Genomic DNA, 23,464 nt, shown 5'->3' with positions numbered 1-23,464 from the left:
GGCAGATTTTTCTACTTATTTCAAGTGAAAATCTACTTGAAACAGGTGAAAATTGTAGTTTTTTCCAGTGATGAGTCTTGTTTTAAGTGCAATGAGAGTTTTTTACTAAAATGAGACATTTTAACTAGAAATAAGACAAATATTCTTGCATATTGCATAGAGCATATTGCAGGTTATAATTTTTTCAAAAATGATACCTGACCTTATGTGAAAATGACTATGTGTGAAGTTGATGTAGGATTTAATATGTTTTACAAGACATAAGGGCACTTATTCAGAGGAAAAAGTGGCTGATTTTAGCCAAGCTCGTACAAACGCTCTTTTTTTCGAACACCGCGTCATATGACGTCACGCCAGGGAGCAGTCTCCACAGCTCTGCCCCATCTGACTGCCCAGACCCCGTACACACGTAGCCGGGTATCTGCTTAACCCAAGATATTTTCCTACGTTTGGACCTGTCATCCACATGAAAACACAAATAAACGAATGTTTAAAAAAACTCCGGGCAAAGGGAAGATTTTTGAAAACTCCGTTTATGTAGATGCGTGTAGACCTGGTGTAAACAGAGACAACCGGAGTTTTGCGTTTTCGAACGTCACATTATGCTCCAAAACAACAACGAATCTGCTCTGATTCTGACGTCTAACGTGCGATCCAGAACTGCAGATGATCCACCATCTGTCCTCCAAGCTATTTATTAAATAAATGGTCTCTGCTCTGGACACCGTTACACCGACGCGGAGCCTACGCCGTAGGGTACGCGGCGACGCGCAGCAGGGCTGCAGCCCTGCGTCGATTAACGCGGCAGCTCCGTGGCGGACACCGGGGGGAACTCCAGCTCGTTGCCCGAGGAGGAGGCGCTGATCCCGGGGTAACTGCGCCGCGGAGGCGGCCCGGAGTCCGGAAGACCAGATGATCTACAGGTCTGTGCTTATGGAAGTGAAAACGCAGATCTTCGGTTCTGTGTGGAAGGTTTTTTTTTTTTTTAACAACGATGTGGGGAGTATTTGGTTTTAAAAATACCCGGCTATTTCGGATGCTTTTAAAAAAAAAAGAGAAGATAATAAGCCTGTTTTCTGTTTAGAAAGTACAAACGTAGACAGATTACAAGTACTCACCCGTTTTTAAGGAGTTATTTTCGGAGTTTCTTTCAGGAGCACGGGCGGGTGCTGCAGTGAATAAAGGCGGATTTATGGTTCCGCGTAAAATCGACGGCGTAGCCTACGGTGTAGGGTACGCGGCGCACGCAGCGTTCGGTGCGTCGCCGCGTAACCTACGCCGTAGGGTCTGCGTTGGTGTAACGCGGACCCATAAATCAGCCTTTTAAAAAGCGAGTTTCAGCTGTCAATCAAAAGAACGTGGGGGGCCTAACGGGTTCTTAGTCATATTGGTGTGAATACACATTCACAACCTCTTCAGTGTCACAACTAACATTAAGATCCATTATTTTTCCTATTGTTGAATTCACCGCGCTCCCCAGTGTGACGTCACTCCCGGTTCAGCTTTTTCAGATGCGGAAGTAAAATACTCTCACAAAAACAACTCCAGAGGTCACTGTAGTATATATTTATGCGTATTTCAATGAAAATTCAGTTCCTACATTATTTTCCTACACATTGATTCACAGGGGTCTCCAACCTGCAATATGCTCTTTAAGATTTTGAGTTTTTGCAGTGATCCATTTTACTTATCCTGTGAAGGACAGAGTCATATTTTATTTTTGTGTTTTGATGTATTTGATGTAAGCCCAGTGGATATTTAAAGCTTACAGAAGGCTGCATTTAACTGCTGCTATGTCATTCCTGCAGTATTCCTGCAGGTGTTTTGGTCAGTGCTATTATTTGTAATATATTATATTGTTTGTAATCAGTACAAATTATCTGTCCCCATATGATAAAATCCACCATCTCCTCTGATTTCTTTTTACAACTCGAGTACTGTGTATAACTATATAACTGTATAACTTTGTTGTATAACTTTGTTGTAGGTTATAAATAATCTCAACAAGCATGCAAAATAAACACAGACTTTACCTTCAGCTAAGTCAATTTCATGGTGCAGCATTTCAATTTTTCAGCAAAAGTCGAGTCATTGAATAGAGTTTTGAGCACAAGAAAGAGCATACTTATTAAAAAAAATAGCCACATGTTTTACTTCAGTACAAGTTGTTCACTGTGTATATAAATTGCAGAAACGTGGATTGTTTATAAAATAGGAAGCTCAAATGTCCTATTTTCTTATAGGCCTATAAAGTAGCAGGGGGGCTTGTCATGTGACCGTGTTTAAGTTGGTCACATGCAGCTCAGTGTTTCCGTGTTTGCACAGCGATGGCTTTTCACACCTTTCAAATTCGTGGTTTATTTATGGGCGAAGTAACCTTGTTGTTTATCATAGTGTCTTCCTTTTCTGTTGGAGAGGGGTTGTATAAGGGGTTTGGAAAGTTTAAGCAATTACAGGATGTTGAGCAGAGGGCTGTGTTTGAGGAGCAGTGGTTCATACAGAAACTGGATCATTTCAATGGTGCAGACAGCAGAGTCTGGAAACAAGTAAGTCTACCTCTTGTGAAATATATCACAACAATCTGGAATTTCTATACAACTGCATCCATGTGCATTGCATAGTTTTACATGCATGGTGGTGTAAAGGTTTTCAAAATGCCCCCCTTTCTCATTGCAGAGGTACTTTGTAAATGAGGCTTTCTACAGGCCTGGAGGTCCAGTGTTTCTGATGATAGGTGGAGAGGGCCCAGCAAATCCTGCATGGTTGCAGAGCGGCACATGGCTTCAGTATGCTGAGAAGGTGGGAGCTCTGTGCTTCATGCTGGAGCATCGCTTCTATGGAAGGAGTCACCCAACAACGTATGTTTGTCACATCCTGCATCACTTTTAAAACTGAAGCTTTCAGTTTTAGTTCAAGTTCACAATGACCCACTTGATGATGCCAAACACACCAAGTTCATCAGTGTGAGCTTTGATTTTAGGATTGTGCCAAAGTAAATATGCAAAACACATAGAGGCTAAAAAAAAATCAAAAATACCACGTTTCCTGTTTCATATGGAGAACCGAAACTAACATAATTGAAAATAAAATCAGAAATGTACATATTTAGTTTTTTCCTTTTCCTTATACATGCATTCCTTGTTTTTACATTCCCCCGTCTCCTCTTTGTACTTTACCCCCTGCATTTCTGCATCAATATGCAAATGAGGAAGGCTGCCTTCTTGGTCCAGCTCCTCTACTATCGGTCAATAAAAAGGAAGGAGCAAGATCAGGCCAAAATCAAGACAGTTTACATTAGACCTGGGAGTCAGCAGGAGACCAGGGACACTCGGCACTATTGGTCACAGAATCGTGTCAGGACTCAGCAAAAGCAGGTGTTCTTTTTGTAACCGTAGTAAATATTTTAGTTTTACACTAAGCAAAGATATAAATGTTTCTTACACATACTGTATAGCCTGGTGATCAATTGTTGGAAAAGTCCTGTTACATAAAGCAAAGATAGGGTTGTCTCTGTACTTGCTTTTATTTGTATCTCCCAGTATCTGCTTTCCCCCAGTAACTGTTTTGTTTTGCAATAAATGTACACCTTTTGTCAAATTTTATTGCAAAATGAAACAGAATTGTTGAACAAGTCAAAATGTTAATGTCAGGTCCAGACTGACACCCTCAGCAACTTGGCTAAATCTGCTGGATATTAACAAAAGACAGAGACGTCAGTTCAGGTTAAAAAAACTCGCAAGGAGCGAGGTCAGAGGACGTGCAGTCACAATCCTCCAAACATCTGTCCGTCTCTGCCTCGTCTCCTCTTTCTATTAATTTGGGAACGCCCTGGTTACACGGGCACAAGCAGTATATGAGTGGGGGTTAAGGCTGCTCATGCAAAGTGGGAAATTATTAGCTCATAATAGAAGAATACTAGCAGTCAGTTAATATCTCCAGTCCAAGATGCAGTCAGGCCTCCCCTTCAGCTGGCACCTGGCCGTTGCTTCCCTGCTTGAAAGAACACTTGCACACACACACACACACACACACACACACACACACACACACACACACACACACACACACACACACACACACACACACACACACACACACACACACTTATGCTTGATAAGAGGATGTGTGCTACTCCCACATTCCTCTGCAGTGATGTGAAACTTGCAGCTTCTGTTTCTCAGCAGCTTCAGTTAATACGGTACATGTAAAGCAATAAGCATAAGATTAATATTCAAAGTTATGGCATAATCATGAAAAATGATAACTTCAACATTTGTCTATATTTATATACATCATTATTCCAACAGTTAACTGTATTTTTATTAGCCTATGCACATTGGATCATTAGTAACCTTAAATATAAAACAATAAACCAAAGTATATCAGTAGGTATTTCCTTAAGTCTTTCTGATATATATATATATATATATATATATATATATATATATATACTTATACTTTACTACAATAGTGGAATCAAACTCTGAAATGATGTCTTATAGTTTTGGTGTGCCACCCCAGGATTTAAGGTGGCCCCATCAGAATGCACTGATGTCAGTCATCTACCATGGCAAAGAAGAATAACTCATGAAGCACCAAAAAATCCTTTTATTACAGTTTTCCAAAACATTTTGAGCCACTCGAAAATAGATGTAATCAGCATGTCACAATAAAAGTGCAAATGAATGAATCCTGCTTGTGAAATTGCTCAAGCCCTCCCACGGGGAAGTCTGACTCTGTTCTCACTGTCGTCATAAACACACCGTGTTGCACATGACTGGGGCATCAAGAACGGATGATTGTCTTCTGTGTGCACAGCAGCGTCTGTTCAGCCTCGGGCACTAGATAGCAGCACTGAGTTTCAGATGAGAAAAATCAGGTTGGAGGCGTGCGTTGCACACACATTACCCAAAACGTGGGATGCTGTAGAAGTGTGTGCACAACAACAGCGAGCTTTAAATGATTTAATGTAATTATTTACTACTTATACTTCCCTAACTTGATGGCAATCTCAGAAAGTCAATGTAGCTCTGACCTGTTGAAATTCCAAGCATCCTTAAAAGCTGTGGGATTCAGTTTAAGGATTCAGTATTTCTGGACCATCTTAATTCAGCAACAGTGTGCTCATTAACATAACTGCTCATGAGGCTGAGCAGGGGTTTTCCACAACAGAATCATGTCAGAAACAGTGGCACCCTCGGGCCCGGGGATCTCATCAATACTGGGTTTCATCCCTGTCCTGGTCTTACTGAGAGTTCTACTGATTCTGTTAATGTCTGAATCACGGTACGTTCAGCAGATGATAAAATCTCCGTCATTTTAGAAACTAGGAATATACTTTAAATGTTCGTCCCCTATCGTTACAAGCATTATAGTCACACTCTCCTAGTCGTGCTCATAACTTGTTTTTATTCAACCAGTTAACGCCTCTAGAGGACATAAAAGCCTTTAAAGTTTAATGAAAATAAAACTGAGGTCCTAGTTTTTTGTCCCAGTGCTGCCTGTGACTCGTATGTAGATCTAGGACCCGAGAGCCACATGTCAAAGATACGGCCAAAAACCTTGCTGTCATTTTGGACTCTAACTTTAAAATAGAGAAACAAATGAACACAGTTGTAAAATCTAGTTTCTTCCAGTTGAGGCTTTTGTCCGAGGTTAAACCCTTTTTCGTTCACAAACTTTATGAAAGTTAAACACGGCTTTGTGTCATCCCACCTAGACTACTGCAATGCTCTGTCCCTGTCCCGCCTGCAGCTCCTCTCCTCACCAGAACACGAAGGCGGGACCATATTACCGTATTTTCCGCACTACAGGCGCACCGCATTATAAGGCGCACCTTCAATGAATGACGTATTTTAAAACTTTTTCCATATGTAAGGCACACCGCATTATAATGCGCACTAAATATATGGTAAAATACCGTACTATAGTGGCTGGGGTTGAGTTAGTATCTACCTGATGGAGCTGCGCTACAGGAAATACTACAAAATCCTACAGCAAATGCAAAAAGAAAAAACAAGAAGAAAAGTACCGTATGTCAAACTTTATTAACAAAATAAAAACCAGCTTTGCTCCGTCTCGTCAAAGTCGCCATTATGCGAGTCAGCGTCGCTGCTGTTGTCTTGAACGTCTGTGACGATTCCTGATGTTTTTAGCGCTGTTACTTCGGCAACACCAACTACATTACCCACAATCCCCCTGACTACAGTAACAGAAATTACCGTAATGATCATATATAAGGCGCACAGCATTATAAGGCGCACTGCCGTTTTTTTGAGAAAATTAAAGGCTTTTAGGTGCGCCTTATAGTGCGGAAAATACGGTACACCTGTGCCCCCAGCTCTTCATTTGCCGTCCATTATAGGATCAATTTTAAACTTCTTTTATTTGTTTTTAAATCTTTCCATGGTCTTGCACCTTCTTACATCTCAGGTCTTTTAAATGTCCATAGACCTTTAGGGCTCTTAGGTCAGCTGACCAACTCCAGGCTGAAGAGCAGGGGGGACCGGGACTCTGCAGTACCGGTCCTGGCTCCTTCTATGGCTGTTTTTAAAACTCATCTTAAAACTCATTTTTTCTCACTAGCATTTAACTCACCATGATTTAGGACTTGGGGATCACGATTGACAGTACATTAGAATTCCAAACCCACATCTCAGATAAGGTCAAGAAGGCCAATTCCATGTTGGCTATAATAAAAAGAACTTTTTTAGATCTTAATAGTGAAGTGCTGTTACCATTATATAAAGCTCTGGTGAGGTCTCATTTAGAATATGCTAACTCTGTTTGGAGCCCTTACAAAGTTAAATACATTGAAAACATTGAGGGTGTTCAGAGAAGAGCTACGAAACTAGTCCCAGGTCTGAAAGGGTTGTCCTATGAAGAGAGACTAAGAGCTCTGAAACTGCCAACCCTTGTATACAGGAGACACAGAGGGGACATGATCGAAGTATACAAGCTTGTACATGAGATATATGATGCCACAGCCGAACCTATTGTTCAGTTCTGGAACAGTACATATGAACTGAGAGGAAACTCTTTGAAGTTGTTCCCTCAAAAGTGTCATTCAGAGAAGAGGAGGAACTTGTTCACACTGCGCGCGGTCAAAGAATGGAATGAACTTCCAGAGGAAGTCGTGCAGGCCCAGTCTGTAAACTCTTTCAAGAACAGACTGGATATGTTCTGGTCAAACAAAGACTTTTTGTATGATTTTAGAGCTGATAGGTGATGCAAAATGGAATCAATTAATCTGTGTGTGATTTTATGAAATGTTTTGAATGTAAATTTTAGTCCTTTGTATTTATTGTAAGTTATTCTTGATACCGATGTAAAGGACACATGTCCTGTATCGGTCAATTTATTAAACTTTATTAAACTTTATTGTTTTATTTTTATTTATGTGTCTTTTTCTTTTTCTTTCACTTGTCCAGCACTTTGGTCACTTGTTTTTAAAGTGCTTTATAGATAAATGTGACTTGAACTTGAATCTTATTAGTAATAATAATAATAATCTCTTTATTTGTCAGTATACATGGAAATACACTGAAATGTGTCCTCTGCTTTTAACCCATCACTAGTTATACTAGGAGCAGTGGGCTACCATTATTCTGGCACCCGGGGAGCAATTAGGGTTAAGGGCCTTGCTCAGAATTGTGTTTTAGTCGTGGTGTTTCACCGCGTCTCTTCCCTCAGAAGGGGGTTGGTTGTGCATGGACTGAAGGCTCTGCTGCTGTTTCCGTCTAGGGACCTGAGCACGGACAGCCTGCACTTTCTCAGCAGCCGGCAGGCGCTGGCCGACCTGGCACACTTCCGCACGGTGACGGGCCGAGACCGAGGGCTGGACGGCAGGAAGTGGGTGGCGTTCGGCGGCTCGTACCCGGGCTCTCTGGCCGCCTGGTTCCGGCTCAAGTACCCCCACCTGGTGCACGCCTCCGTGGCCACCAGCGCACCGGTGCACGCCGCCGTGAACTTTCCAGGTGTGTAGAGACGTTGCAGGATGGACGCGACCGTGGGTTGATTGTGTGTCTGCTTATGCTCCAGAGTCCTTACAAACACCAGGAAACTGGACCACATTACACCGGTCCTAAAATCACTACACTGGCTTCCAGTTAGTCAAAGGATAGAGTTTAAAATCTTACTGCTGGTCTACAAAGACCTGAATGGTCTTGGACCAGAATACATGCTGGATCTGTTAGTTCCTATGAAGCTCCCAGACCCCTGAGCTTCATCTGGATCTGGTTTGTTGTGGTTCCAGAACCAGAACCAAGCAAGGTGAGGCAGCGTTCAGTTATTCTGCTCCTCACCGGTGGAACAAACTTCCTGTAGACCTGAGGTCTGCTCCGACTGTCATCTCCTTTAAATCAGGCCTAAAAACATTACTGTTTACTGAAGCGTACTCCTAAATTAAATACTTACCTGTCATACTCTTCTGCCCTTATTTTTGAACAACTTGTGCTTTTTATTATTTTACCTCTTTTCTCATCATTTTATTTTTATCTGTTATTTAAGCGTACTCTTAAATTAAATATTATTTTACTTATTTTCTTATCATTTTATTTCATTTTATTTGTTATTTACTTTTTAATTGTGTCTTGCTGCTTTTTTTTTTTTTTTTTTCAATTATGCTTTTTATTGTTTCCTTCACAGACATTCATCATGACAGTCCAATGCATCCACAGGTGTATAATCAGAGCAGCAAAAATATAAAATAAATAAATATACATACGTATCATAGCAGATGCAGCTGAATTCACAAAAGGTTGACATTGATGATAGAAACTAAAGACACAGCAAAAGTGAAATAATAATAAAAGATCAAAATTAAATCATGACTATACATGAAATTCTATACATAGAAGTACATATAACATACGCCTGCTGTACATATACATATGAAGACGTGAAAAACTAACCCAGTGAATGTTGATCTGGAAGGAAATGTTTTCTCCCATCCCCTGACCCTATCCCCGTCCCGCCAGTCGAACATGGTGCACTGTAGACTTTGTTTCTGAATCCTCATCTGTCATTTTTATGTTAGTTTACATTTCCCTGATCCATGATCTGTGTTAGAAATGGGTCCCAGATTTCATTATAAGTGTCAAGTTTCCCATTTATTTTATATATCAGACGCTCGTATGATGCAGTTTCTGACAGAGCTGTGAACCATTCTGAGTAAGTAGGGTCGTTACCCCCCGCCCAGTGTCTCAGTATAACCCTCTTAGCTGTAGTGAGTGCAACCTTAAGCCATTGTGCTTTTTTCCCGACTATATTCTCATATTTTCTTTTAGGCTATTCAGGAGACAAAGCGCGGGTGTGAGAGCGACATCGGTGCTCAGGCTATCATTGATCTTTTTCATGACCCTATGCCAATAAATAGCTAAATTAGGACAGTCAAAGAACATATGGGTGATATCCCCTTGTGCCGTATGGCATCGCCAGCAGATGTTGGAAAGACTCAGTCCTGCCTTATGCTTTCTCACAGGTGTCCAATAGAGTCTGTTGAATATCTTGAATTGAACCAGTTTAGACCTGGCGTCCCTCATTGGTGTAAGCATCTCCTTCACCAGTTTGTGCCACTCATCATCCTCATATGTTATCCCCAAATCCCTTTCCCACGCAGCTTTTAGGCCCATGATAGCGTTATTAAGTCCATCCGTGAGGTAGTTATATATTTGACCTGCCAGGTGTGGAAGGGTACTCAGCAACTTCAATTTAGACCACATGGAAGACTGAGTAGGCAGCCTGGTGTCCATAGGGCCTACTTTAGATAGACAGTCTCTAAGTTGGAGAAATCTCCAGAAATCTTTCCCTTGTAAATCATAAAGTTCTCTTAATTCTTCAAATGTTCTTAGTGCATTATTATGATAAAGATCTCCGATGTACTCAACCCCCTTCCTATGACACTCTTTCCAAATGAACACCTTCCCTCCTATTCTCAATTTTGGATTATTCCATATCGAGGCCGACTCTATCAAGAAAGGGAGGGGATGCTCCCTCCCTTCTGTGCATGCGATGCCAGGTATTCTTAGTATGACAGATTATTGGGTTCTGACTATCAGTCTTCAGACCCTGATTTAGGTAATCTGTTGCTCTGAATGGGGCGTTCACTTCTTCCTCCAAGTCTACCCACAGAGGTCTGTCCTCCCTACACGAGAAAAGGGAGACTATCTGAGCCCCTAAGAATGCTTCCTGGTAGAGCTTCATATTCGGAAGTCTCAGCCCCCCATGTTCTATTTTCACGTGTAGTCTTGATAACTTCATCCTAGCCTTTTTACCTGCCCAAATAAACTGACTGAACATCTTATCTATAGTCTGGAATGTAGTCACTGGCACGCTCAGGGGTAGCGTGTTTAAAAGGTAGTTCAGTTTGGGAGCTACCACCATTTTTATAACTTAGATTCTCCTCCATAATGAAATCTGCAATTTATCCCATCCCTTGAGGAGGAGTTCTATCTTATACAATGCTGGGTCAAAATTATCAGGTTTCATATTCTCAAGTCCGGGGTTTAAAAGTATCCCCAAATATTTCAGATTTTTTGGCACCCACTGAAATTTCCAATTTTGAAAATTGCTTCTATAACAATGTTTCAACAGAGGCATCACCTCAGATTTGGCCCAATTTATTTTATACCCCGATATTTTCGAAAAAGAGTTGACCAGATCCAGCATTGGGGGTACAGATCTCTGCGGGTCCGACATCAGAACCAGAATATCATCTGCAAAAATTAACATTTTGTTTTCCCGGCCACCCATTGTGACACCCCTAACTGATTCATTTAGTCTTATAGCCTCTGCTAAGGGCTCCAGTGCAATAATAAACAATAGCGGTGAGAGTGAGTCTCCCTGCTTAGACGTCCTGGGGAGAAAGCAGTCGACCTCAGACCATTGGTTGTTACCATAGATTTAGGTTGACTGTATATAAGCTTTATGATATCTTGAAACATAGGTCCAAATCCAAATTCTTTTAAGGTAAAAATTAGATAACTCCAGCTTGTCTTGCCGCTTTTAATGTTGATGTAAAGCACTTTGAATGACCTTGTGTTGAATTGTGCTAACTTGCCTTGCTGGGTTTGGCTCGGCCCGCCGGGGCAGGAACTGAGATCAGGCTTAGCTTTGAACACAAACCAAAGCTCTTCCACCTGCACACTCGTGCTATCGTGACACGATCGCACACATTGGGCTCACATTCCTTTGACCCGGGGAAAACACTGAGACAAAACACAGAACATGATGTACCAATGCCAGATTTCTTCTTTTCCTTTCCCCCTCCAAGTCATTGTTTCCTAACAGCCCTGCAGTCAACAGTATTACCAGTAAAAGCTTGGCCTTTGCTTGTGAGGAGGACCTATTCCAAGTTTTTTTTCAGCGAGGAGCTTCTCCTCTATGCTTTTTTAGATTCACCCTTCATTGCATCTCTCACAAACCATTTTTAAATAAATCATCTTTGAAGCATTAAACAGAGCTTGGTTGACACATTGTTTAGAAGATGAGTGGCTGCTTTTGCTCTTCTCCAGAAATAGCTTTCTGTGTTTAACTGGGGGGTGTTGTCTATTATTGTACACTTTTTATAGCGGTCCTGGTTTAAGTGTCCACCCCCTCCCTGTCTTTCACCAGAGTACTTGGAGGTCGTGTGGCGTTCGCTGGCCTCGGAGAACGCAGAGTGCCCCTTGCTGGTGAAGAAGGCCTCGGATGCCCTCGTAGAGCGTCTGAAAGACCCCAAGACCTATGAAAACATCACCAAAGACTTCAAGTACAGTACATCTACACTGATCTAACAAGCTAGAACAATATCAAACTCTTTAAGTGGGACGTAGGAAGAACCCCCAATGACATTATTATCCCCAGTGTTTGATTCATTTAAATATGTTCATTACTTTAATCATTCAGAGTTGAATTTCAAGTTGAACATGCACTGATTCATTTATTTTTCCTCTCACACAACATATTTGCAGGTGTATGTGTTCAGGTTTAGCTAGTCAGACCTTTTTGTTCTAGTTAGATGGTGAAATTTAAGCTTTCTTCAAGAGCCCGTCTCCCCGAGCACGTCTCAGATTGTCCCCCTGTAAGACATCCTGAATACGTCACCACTCTTAACACAGGCCGAACAAACAACCTTGCTACTTTCTGCTGAGGACGATATTGAATCACTAATCCAAACTTAAAGGGGACCTATTATGGTATCTAATCCCTATTTTAAACAGGCCTTGAATGTCTTAAAAACAAGCTTTTGATTGTTTTTGCTAAATAAATTAGACATTCAGCCTCTAAATCATGTCTTTAACTTCCCATTCTCTAACCTCATTATCTATGCAGGATTCTGAGTGGGCGGGGCTATGATAATGAGGCTCTGTGCTGATTGGCTGCCTGAATGACGCGATACACCGCTACGAAAAAATGGAGGAAGCTCCGGCCGGCGGAGTTACACCGTGTCATAACTGCATGCGAGCGAGCGTCAGCGACAAAATCAATTCCATTGCTTTATTTTCTATTGGACTGTCCTAACTGGCCGCAGCGACACAGCGACGCCGTTTTGAGCTGAACATTTGTCGGACGCCCTGCTTCTTTTCTTCCTGTCGCTCGCGTTGAAAGCCGGTTGAAAGCGCTGTAGGAAACAGTCATGATGAGGAACGGCTGATCCAGTTAGTTGAAATGAGAAGTTATCTCTATGATTCCTCCTCATTTCACTACAAAAACCTCAATAAAGTGGCAGCTGCTGGAGGGAGATGGACAGAGAGCGTCCGATGTTACGCAGTGCTACGATAGTCGGACGCTCACATGCTGTTAGGACACAGAGTTAGTTGTGGGTGTCGTTTGCATTTTGGTTACGTAACGAAAATCAGCAGAATCTGAACGGCTCGTAGAAGCAACATCAGACTGGACGGCTCATCCGGGCGGCTGTACAGACACTGCAGAATTTGGTTGCTTTCCTCCTTCTCTGAGTTGGCAGGCTGAGGGGAGACCACTTTATATATGTTAAAGCAAGAAAAAACCTGTTTTTCATAATAGGTCCCCTTTAAGATCTATGTTGACAAACCGCCCCAGGAAGTATGTGGAGAGAGGACAAGCGGAGACATCTCCAGACATCATGCAGATTTTTGTAAAGTTGATCATTTTTAACTGCGTTTTCTCAAAGACTCCAGTGGTTGATTTTAGAGTCACGTAATCTAAATGATGCCGAGCATTGAATAGGAGTTATTTTGTATTTGTTTTTAAAAAAAAGCCTTTGTGCCCTTTTTCTATGTCTATTGTTTTCAGTTGCCACCATGAGGTCATCCTCAGCGCGCTTGTGTCATGTCTGCAGTCACTGCGGCTGTCTCTGATGTTGTTTTACGAGCAGTTGCTGTGAGGTCAAACGGTGTGATGAATAAGCAGAGCTAAATGGCGTCTGTAATGGTGCGGTCGGGGCTGCAGCAGTAATGCCTTCACGGAGACAGGAGAAAACTGCCCTGACCACATTGGACATCTTTTATTTCAGCTTCATGCACAGGATGCAGACATGTTCTCATGCAGGCGCACGCACACATGTGAGAGGTGGTTCAGAGGCGGATCAGAGGCCTGTAAGGCCTCCAAGCCACAGGGCATCAGGGAAGGGCAGCACACTTTAACAGTGTCAAAGACAAGAAGAAGTTGCAACTTATTACCTCCAATGTTTCTGCTCACACGCCAGTGTACGTCTGAACAAGCAGCCACTACCATTAGGGATGTTTTATTTGAAAATGTGCACCCATTTTCATTTACAAGATATGGATGTCATACCACATGTTTTAAAGGGAGGAAATGAACAATCTGAGGAGAGGGGAGGACAAAAACGCTCATTTTTGAATTTGATGTCTGCAATACAGCTCAAACTTTGAGGCAGTTAAAGTTTAACACAGAGTAGCCTCGCCTCTTTTAACAGACCAGCACATCTGGGAACGGGGAAGACTAGTTTCTGGAGTTTTGGCTGAGGGATGTTGTCATGTTCTTGTCTGATACAGGAATCAAGCTCTCGAACAGACCGGGATGTTCTTTGTCTTTCGTTGCATGATGCAGCACTTTTTTTCTACTGGTGAACGGTCTGGGCTGCAGGCCTCCGGACTCTACTACCAAGCTGCGCTTTTGTAATTCATGCACCATGTGGTTTCCTACGACGGAGTATTAGGGCCAAACTAAGACAAAAAAAAAACTTAGAAATTACGAGCATAAAGTCGTAAAATTACGAGAATAAAGTCGTAATGTTGCGTGAATAAAGTCGTAATGTTGCGAGAATAAAGTCGTAATGTTGCGAGAATAAAGTCGTAATGTTGCGAGAATAAAGTCGTAATGTTGCGTGAGTAAAGTCGTAATGTTGCGAGAGTAAAGTCGTAATGTTGCGTGAGTAAAGTCGTAATGTTGCGAGAATAAAGTCGTAATGTTGCGAGAATAAAGTCGTAATGTTGCGAGAATAAAGTCGTAATGTTGCGAGAATAAAGTCGTAATGTTGCGAGAATAAAGTCGTAATGTTGCGAGAATAAAGTCGTAATGTTGTGAGAATAAAGTCGTAATATTATGAGAATAAAGTCTTAATTTATGAGAACTCTAACAGGAAGAGCAGTCTTCTCCCTGTGTTAAAATGAGGAATATTGAGCATCTTGTGAAGTTATATTTTGGTATCTGTTTCACAAATAAGGAAATACTTATTATTTTGGCACATCAGCATCGAATTATTATCAGTATAAGGACTTTAAAACGATTGTGCAAACGACTGCGTCTATTTCGAAGAAGGAACCACACAGACTTGGAAGAAATTGCCTCTTTGTGGAAGAGGAAAATCTTTATGATCATCGTCATTGTTTCCTGAGAAACAACAAAACCTCTTTGAATGGAAGCAGATGGAACCACCGCTAACCCTGCAGTCGACCAGACAGCTCCTCTTCCACTAAAGAAGTTTGTGCTCTTCCTGTTAGAGTTTTCATAAATTACGACTTTATTCTCGTAATTTCTAATTTTGGTTTTTTGTCTTAGTTTGGCCCTAATATTCTGTCGTAGTTTCCTGCATGGCATTTCTAAAAAGACATTGGATAGAGATATTTTGTTGTTAAACCTGTGTATACATGTCAGCATAGATATTTCCTTTCCAGATGTGCTGCTTCCTCTTCCATAGACACTACTGCACCCTCAAACCTCAGACTTGCTTTGAGCTCATGACAAGGCTAATGGTTTCCTGGGTCCCGTTCACATGGTCTAACCTTTGAATGACTGAGCTGTGACCTGCATTTGTGGACGGATGCAAAGCACGGTGAAATAGTGATTTCCAAAAGTATTTGAGTCCATGGAATGGTTTCCAGAAAGCATCGTGCCTTTTGATAAATGAAGTGCCACATGAGTCCTGCAGACTATCCATTATTAATGTATGGCTTTCTCGTATGGTGCTACGATTTCCTGAGATTCTCTGAATCCTTGGTATTATGTGGTTTTTGATTTGACTTGTGTTCCTGCCATCAAATTCAAAATGAGCCAATATTCTTCACGAAATGGTTGAGTACCTTTCAGATTATGAGATCTGTAGATGATTGCATTCTGTTCTTAGTGTGCATTTTTATAGTGTCAATCTTTTGTTTTTAAGTTTGGGTTTACAGTTTGATAAAAGTGGTATCCTGGCCTCATGTAAACATCATGGATCCAGTAAGATTCCTCCAAATATAGTGCAGCTGCACAATGCTGACTGTCCTTTATTCTTTCTCTCTCTATTCTCCTTTACCTTCCCTGATCTCCCTTGTCCCCCCACTTTGTTTTCTTCCTCCCTCCTTACCCCGTAACCCGTTCTTTATCCAGTTTGTGCTCCCAGCTACAAATCCAGACGGAGATGGACTCTGCCTACTTCCTGGAAACGCTGGCTGGCAACTTCATGGATGTGGTCCAGTACAACGAAGACAACAGAGGGTTTGAGGCGAGTAAAGAATACAACACTGGAGATCGTACTAATACCTGACACCAAAGTTCAGGCTTTGGAAGTGTGTTTTAATGCCAAAACCTACTGCATAGATACACCGGCCCAGCCCTGTTAAGACGTATGTCAATTCCAGATGAGCCAGTTGTGCTTTGACAGGGATTTCATACGAAGCTGCTTTCAGACAGCACTGCTGTCATGTACTGGCCACGTGTCTGTCATGTCTGAATGACCTCATGGTGCTTTCCCATGATGCCAGAGTTGGACATGATTTTACATCAAAAACTGGTATTCCTGTGAGCGCGATACAGGATTGAATGTGACTGCTGCTCTTCACAGACATGCAGGTGTATGGCAAGCAAATGACTGGTTCTTTAGAGGAATTGTGTTACAATCCTGTCCAGCTTTACATGGTTTATTCTTACAAATATATAGTACTAATAAACCCTTGTTTGCCTACATTATCTTAAATCCTTAGAGAGGTGCCAGTTTAAATGAAATCCCCCATGTTCCTGATCTTCCCGCGGTGCCCTTCCCCCTCCTCGCTTCCCATTTCTATCCTGTTCTACATCTTCAACGCTTCCCCTTCTTCCTGGCTGGATTTGGGGTTTCAATCCTGACATAACGTGGCACTTGAAAGCTTAGTCTAGTTGTTGTTGTTGCTGACATAATCCTGACTTAATTGATTCTGCATCTGGGTTAAAGGAGAAGGGACTCTGATGTAATCATGGACATGTAGCTGAGGACGAGTGGCTTTGCATCCCAGATATCCCACATCAGCTGCTAGCATTGCTGATTGTGATGTCACCAGCCCCTTTTTGTTTCAGTGTACGAACAGAACACCCCAATGCTTTCATGCTCATCGCTGGAAATGTCAACCACACCCGTCTCCCTCTTACTTATGCCGGGCAGGCGCTCCAGTCGGAGAGCAGGCGCTCCAGTAGGAGAGCAGACTAGGGATGTCCCGATCAGGTTTTTTTGCGTCCGAGTCCGAGTCCTTTGATTTTGAGGACTTGCCGATACCGAGTCCCGATCCGATACTTTCATAAAACAATAAAAAATGAAGAATAGAAAATAAAATTATGCAGGATGACCCTTTTATTATATTTTAACATGTGTACTGTAAACTGAGCACATAGGAGGTAGGCAGCTTGAACATTCTTAAGTCAGTATAAAAAATTTTAATGAGCAGAGAGACTGCATCTGCAGCTGATGTGTTGCCTGCCATTACAGGTAATTTTTATTCATCATTTTGTTTGGTAACATTTTATTTATATTGTTATTTGAAAAGGAGAACTTCTCCTTTTCCTTTTTTTTCCTTCTTTTTCTTCTTCTTCTCATAATTTAATTAACTCATCATGCACTTTTTTTTGTTGACTTTGGTACCTGAGTTCTGGCTGTCGTGCGCAATATATCTCAGTGATTGGTTATTTACATCAACAACAACAGACATGATAGCATAGGGCTGCTTCAGCTTCAAAACAAACAGGCGTGCTCTGCGCGCATGCGGTGTATGGCTGCCGCTCCGAGCCCACTACTCCACGTGTGCGTTGATTTATGGTCCCGCGTCACACCAACGCAGAGCCTTCAACGTAGGGTCTGGCGTAGGGTGCGCGTCGCCGCGAACCCTACGCTGTAGACTCTGCGTCGGTGCGACGCGGAACCATAAATCAACGCACACTTGGATGTCGGCGCCAGTGAGTATTTTCACCAGACATTTTGACCGGAGAGATTATAAAATACCGGACTTCGGCATATTTTACCGGACAAAGTCCGGCAATTACCGGACAACGGAAACCCTGATATATATATATCCGATTCCTGATCGGCTCATAACGTCCGAGTCCGGATCGAGTCTGCAATCACGTGATCGGCCCCAATTTCCGATCACGTGATCGGATCGGGACAACTCTAGAGCAGACGCTCCAGTCGGAGAGCAGGCGCTCCAGTCGGAGAGCAGGCGCTCCAGTCGGAGAGCAGGCGCTCCAGTCGGAGAGCAGACGCTCCAGTCGGAGAGCAGGCGCTCCAGTCGGAGAGCAGGCGCTCCAGTCGGAGAGCAGGCGCTCCAGTCGGAGAGCAGACGCTCCAGTCGGAGAGCAGGCGCCGCAGTCGGAGAGCAGGCGCCGCAGTCTGAGAGCAGGCGCCGCAGTCTGAGAGCAGGCGCCGCAGTCTGAGAGCAGGCGCCGCAGTCTGAGAGCAGGCGCCGCAGTCTGAGAGCAGGCGCCGCAGTCTGAGAGCAGGCGCCGCAGTCTGAGAGCAGGCGCCGCAGTCTGAGAGCAGGCGCCGCAGTCTGAGAGCAGGCGCCGCAGTCTGAGAGCAGGCGCAGCCACAGTGAACCGTTCCAGTCTTTCACATAGCATACTCAGTGTTTCCTCTAGGAATTTTTTCAGCAGTGGGGGCATGCTTCCCGGGGGGGTGGCGGTGGCGGCGGTGGCGGCGGCGGTGGCGTAAATGTACGGCGTACACAAATAACCACTTGACAGCAAAACTTTCAAAACCTATTTATTGGCTTTTATCCCTGAACTTTTGAAGAACAATCCCTGAACAAAAAATAAATTTTACTTCAACTTCAACTCTAACCAGTTGAAAATGTAAAAAATAAATAAAAACAATAACATTAAATAAATAACATGTAAACATCAGCTAGATGAGGCTGTGTAGACTCAATGACAAAGTTTGCACCCAGGCTCAGAGCACTTCATTTTCCTTGGCTTTTTAAAGAAGAGCTCTAAGGCTCTGTTGTAGGGCAATTCTCCCAGAGGTGGCCCATTGATGCTTAGCAGCATACATGCTGCAAGATGATCCCCCTCGCGAGTAAGTAACTCCAACAGGATCCCCCAAACACCCCACTCCCTCCCTCCCCTCCCCTCCCCCCGCCGTTGCGCTCATCATCACACAGGCTGTGCTGTGAAGGTGGAGAGATGCGGCGATGGTGCACTTGCAAAAAAAAAAATAAATAATAAATTATTTTTTTTTTATAAAATAAAATTTTCAGTCGTGGCGGCTATGATTTAGCAGTGGCGGGCCGCCACTGCTGAATGAATGTAGAGGAAACACTGCATACTGGCTGGCATTTAACAAAGCAGATGAATAATGTAGATGCAGCAAGCAGAGTCAGGCTTGAGATGGAAAAGTTGAATGGTGAAAGGATTTGGTTTCTGTATGATAAATGGGAATAAAAATAATAATGAATGCTATATATACCAAGCACTTAGAAAGTCAGGTGTTTTGGTAAAGACAAACTGTTCATGGAAAAGCTCAACAGAACATACTGTAAGTAGCTAATTTAATTAGCTGAACTAGTGTTTTCACACGCAGATAAATGGAAGCCACAATAATATAATACATTCAGCCTACTAGCATTTAGTGCAATTTGACATTTTATGCATCATTATCTAATTTGATTAGTATGCATAAAAAGCACAAAAGCATGATACAACATGATGTGATCTTCCCATAATGCATAGCCATTAGAAATATAATGTAGCAAACGTTAATAGCTTAACAGAGAACCAACATGGCAACAGTAACAGCAACCCTGGGCTGCTCAAACGCCTGTCTATCTGAAATAGTAATTGTAGTAACAACAACAACAACAACTGGGTGACATCACAGCTGTTCCCCCATTAAACATGTCTGTTAGGTAAATGATAGTCCCTAAAGGATGACAGAAGTCTTTTGATCAGCACCGTGGTCAGGAACAGCCAGTATTGCCCTTGACTTGAATGTTGACTGTCCAAATGCATCCGTCAGCCGTTGGAAGTAACGGGACCATGGAGCAGTTAAGGCTCAGTTATCATCGGACTGCTTTTCTTTAGGAGCACGTCAGTATTTTGCTCCCGCGTTTTTGACAGAAAAGATTTTATGAAACTCTTGACAAGCTGTACCCATAAGTCAGTCCACAACAACGCCATCTACTTCTGGTGTGTGTGTGTCTGGAGCATAACACACTCCACGGTAACGTGGCGAGCAGTCTCTCTGGTCCATTCATAGCACGCTTGGTGTCAGTCTGGACCTCCAGGGTCTGGGGGATATAGAAGATAGGCTCCACTTCAGTGGAGTTTGTGATCATGACCTTCTCTTTGGAGAGACTGGGCACCAATACCAACTAGGGATGGGCGGTATGGACTAAAAAATGTATCACGATAATTTCTGGCATTTATCCCGATAATGATAAAAATGACAATAAAAAAAAATACCAATTCAACTCCACCTTTTCAACTATAAATCTATCACGCTCTCAGATCCGCCATGTTTGTTACACAGAAACGTCATCAACTTCTCTCTCTCTCTCTCTCTCTCTCTCTCTCTTTCTCTCTCTCTCTCTCTCTCTCTCTCTCTCTCTACGCTACGTACGTTGTGCGTGGAGCAAAACATGAGCAAAAACATCATCAATGGGAATTTATCGTTTTTACCGCGAGATGACAAATTCTTATCGTGAGGAATTTTTTTTGGCGGTATATCGTGAACGGTAAAATATCGCCAATTCCTACTACCAACCTGCACTTCGCTCTTTGACTGACCAAAGCTTGCTGTTATGGTGGGTGAGGTGGTGAGGGATGAACCACGACTTACTAAAACTGTTCACCTTCTGTGCCCTGAGCTTGATGGCATAGAAGCGCGTGGGACGGCATATTGGACATGTGACATGTGACATGCAGCAATATAACAAAGTTTTACATTAAAAATCATCGTAGGCCTATATCGCTGAATTATATCACTTCAATGAAATCATTAGGCTAAATCCAACCTTTTAACCAAAGTGTCATGGGCCTGAAAGGCTGCAGTGTGCTGGTCTGACCCCATATGAGCATTGAGCACATCTTTTCTATATATTTCAGAGGGATCTATGAAAACCCTCTGGGATGATCCTCTTTTAACGGCTGCTTGTGCTGACGGCATATGTGACAAAACATCCCTATTCACAATTTAGATTATATCAGTTGTAAATACACATTGTAGAAGATGTTTTTTACCCGTTTTGTTATAACAGAGTTACATGCTACTATCCCTGGGCCATCAGACTGTTAAATAATACATAACATAACAGGTGTATCTTTTGAATGATGTGGGAATTTGTTTTGTATTGTTTGTATTGCTTTTATATTTGCACTTTGCACTTTGGTGGGAACATCCCAACCAATCTCATTGTGGCTTGAGCACAATGACAATAAAGTCTATTCTATTCTATGCATTTGACAATGCCTGGGGAAAAAATGAACCTTTAGTGGTTCTAGTGGAAAGACAACCTATTGTCTGTGTTATTTTCATCATTATTGCTTACCAAAAAAAGAAGCTCAATCAGAACAAAAATTTAAGCTAAACAACAAATTGGAAATTTGGTACAACCAAGGGCTGTATTTATGGTTATTATGCCATTCGTGATCCCAGCCAGATGTTCTGTGTTTAAATGCGTTGTTTTTTACTGGGTCTCCAGTCGGACCGGTGTCAGCGACGGTAAAGGCTGATTTATGGTTCTGCGTTACACCAACGCAGAGCCTACGGTGTAGTGTACGCGGCGACGCGCACTGTACGGTGCGCGTCGCCGCGTACCCTACACCGTGACAGACTGGGAACTAAATATGAAAACAGCAACAGGGATCCGTCTGAACACTAGAGACACTAGAGGTCTGTGTCCTCCTTTGTTAAATGTGTTTTAACATGTTTCATGTGAGCAACTCCAGGAAACCAGCGTGGATGTCTGCAGTTTCCTGGATTCAGTATCTCATTGACTTGAGTTTGGGATGTGTTGTGCGTCTGAGTGAGAGATGGAGCCCACAGCAGCAGTTCAGGGAAATGTACTTTTGTTTGTCCTCATCTGGCACGCCTCAGACGTCCAGTGTGACTCAGAGTCCCGTCATCTCCAGGAACACTAGGATGACTGTGCTGTTTTTGGATTTGTCAGAGGTGGACAGGAGACGAACACAGAACAGTGGTGGACTGCTTTGTGGCGTAGCTTGTAAATAATCCCCTCATTTTAAACGTGGCCGGCAGGATATTGTGGCTTTTACAAAATCAGAATAGGTCAACAATATTTCTGTCATGGGAAAAGAGGTGGAGCTGTTTATCCATTCTGCTGCTAGTCAGCCTCAGTTCTGCATCAGTCTGTCTGTCGTCCAGGTAAAGCTGACTGTGCTTGAGGAATCTTAGGCCGTCAGTGTCTGGATCAAGACATTGTATATTTCCCATGCATCTGTGGTGGAGAGTCATCATGTGGACGGCAGCATCAAAGCCAGTGACTCAGAAGGTTGGTTCTGTGCTGGCGACTGCTCTGGTGGCAACTCTGGAGACACAAGGTTACAAAACATTAAAAGAAACAGACATCACCGCACACCCTCTGCATAAAATGTTGAAGTGTCTTCAGTTAGAAGCATCAAGTTTGCTGCAGTACAGACCGGTACTGAAAATCTTTAGGGACTATAATCTTCAGCCATGAAGTGACAATAATACTGACTGACAGTCTACAGCACAATTATAAATGAATAAACTTCACCAGAGCCGTCTGGGAGATTTGCGAGGCCCTGTGCGAAACGGCTGGGGGGGGGGGGGCGTAGCGAGCGCGTGAAATTTTTGGGTTTTTGGGGTCGGATCGGGTGTCTATATGCGCAATTTTAACTCTCCAATTAGCAAAATACTGGATACCTTCCCCTGCCTCATCATTTGGCTTGCCTTGACGCGGGGCCCCGCTGCTGCTTGAGACCCGGTCAGATCGGTGATTTTTGTAACAAATTTATCAAACGAGCCTTTCAGAGAGGCATTAAACTCTTTCATTTTCTTTCGTTTTTTCTTTTTTCATCCCCTGATGGAAATTTCCTGAATCTGTCTCTTTCTCTCGACATTGTGTGACAGTTTGTTCCAACTCCACCCGTCAGAGCAGCTTGTGTCTGCGCTTGGTCTGACGCAGTTGTATTGAACAACAGACACGCGCATCATTGCACATATATTTATTGATATGCACAGACTAGTACACATTTAGGTCTGTAATGGAACGAGACTGTTGATAGATATATATATATATATATATATATAAGGGAAACGCTCGGTTTGCATACCCCTTGCAGCGGCCCTGAACTTCACATGTGGGATTAATAACTTATTAAAGATCCCGGTTTAGAATGTACTTGCACATGAAGGATCTGAGGATGTTTATTGCCTTCTTCTTTGTGTGCATTGATTTAATTTTAAAGGCGCTTGGCAGGAGTTCGGGTTTTAAATTTTTTGGGCAAAGTTTGAGAAGTCAGAATTTATAAAGCTCTGACATTTGCATGGCTTGGTTCTTCATATTGCTGACTGTGATCAAACATAAGCCATGATTAGGAAACAAAGCGATCTTAGTAATGTATGAACGCCTTGCCCCTGAATCTTTTTGGACTGTCCAAACTTGTGCAAGGTGGTCCTTGTTTTTAGTTTAGTTTTGGCTTTTCATGGTAATAACAAACAAAAGCAAAGTAATACAAAAAAAAAAAATCTTCCTTAAGATATTTACCAAGAGTTTCATGCTGAAGTGGTTAGGAGGTGAGTTAGTAGGAACATCCCTGTGTGATGGGGTTATGGGGC

At 42.6% G+C, this 23,464-nt stretch overlaps 1 protein-coding gene across 2 annotated transcripts in view; it reads left to right on the top strand.

Moving 5' to 3' along the window:
* Positions 1 to 415: 415 nt before the first annotated feature.
* Positions 416 to 23,464, top strand: part of prss59 (serine protease 59, putative) — a 29,843-nt gene continuing 6,794 nt past the window's right edge. The window contains exons 1-5 of one of the 2 annotated variants that reach the window (XM_061718779.1): positions 416 to 2,546; positions 2,677 to 2,858; positions 7,744 to 7,976; positions 11,614 to 11,749; positions 15,793 to 15,907. In XM_061718779.1, the coding sequence (XP_061574763.1) occupies positions 2,328 to 2,546; positions 2,677 to 2,858; positions 7,744 to 7,976; positions 11,614 to 11,749; positions 15,793 to 15,907 (885 nt within the window). In that variant the 5' untranslated portion in view covers positions 416 to 2,327. The remainder of the gene's footprint in view (positions 2,547 to 2,676; positions 2,859 to 7,743; positions 7,977 to 11,613; positions 11,750 to 15,792; positions 15,908 to 23,464) is intronic. The other variant, XM_061718778.1, reaches the window with a different exon arrangement.

This window comes from Cololabis saira, chromosome 4 (assembly GCF_033807715.1).
Source record: "Cololabis saira isolate AMF1-May2022 chromosome 4, fColSai1.1, whole genome shotgun sequence".
Classification (NCBI taxonomy): domain Eukaryota; kingdom Metazoa; phylum Chordata; class Actinopteri; order Beloniformes; family Belonidae; genus Cololabis; species Cololabis saira.
The sequence above is the reverse complement of the archived record's forward strand: the minus strand, read 5'-3'. Positions and strand labels throughout refer to the sequence as shown.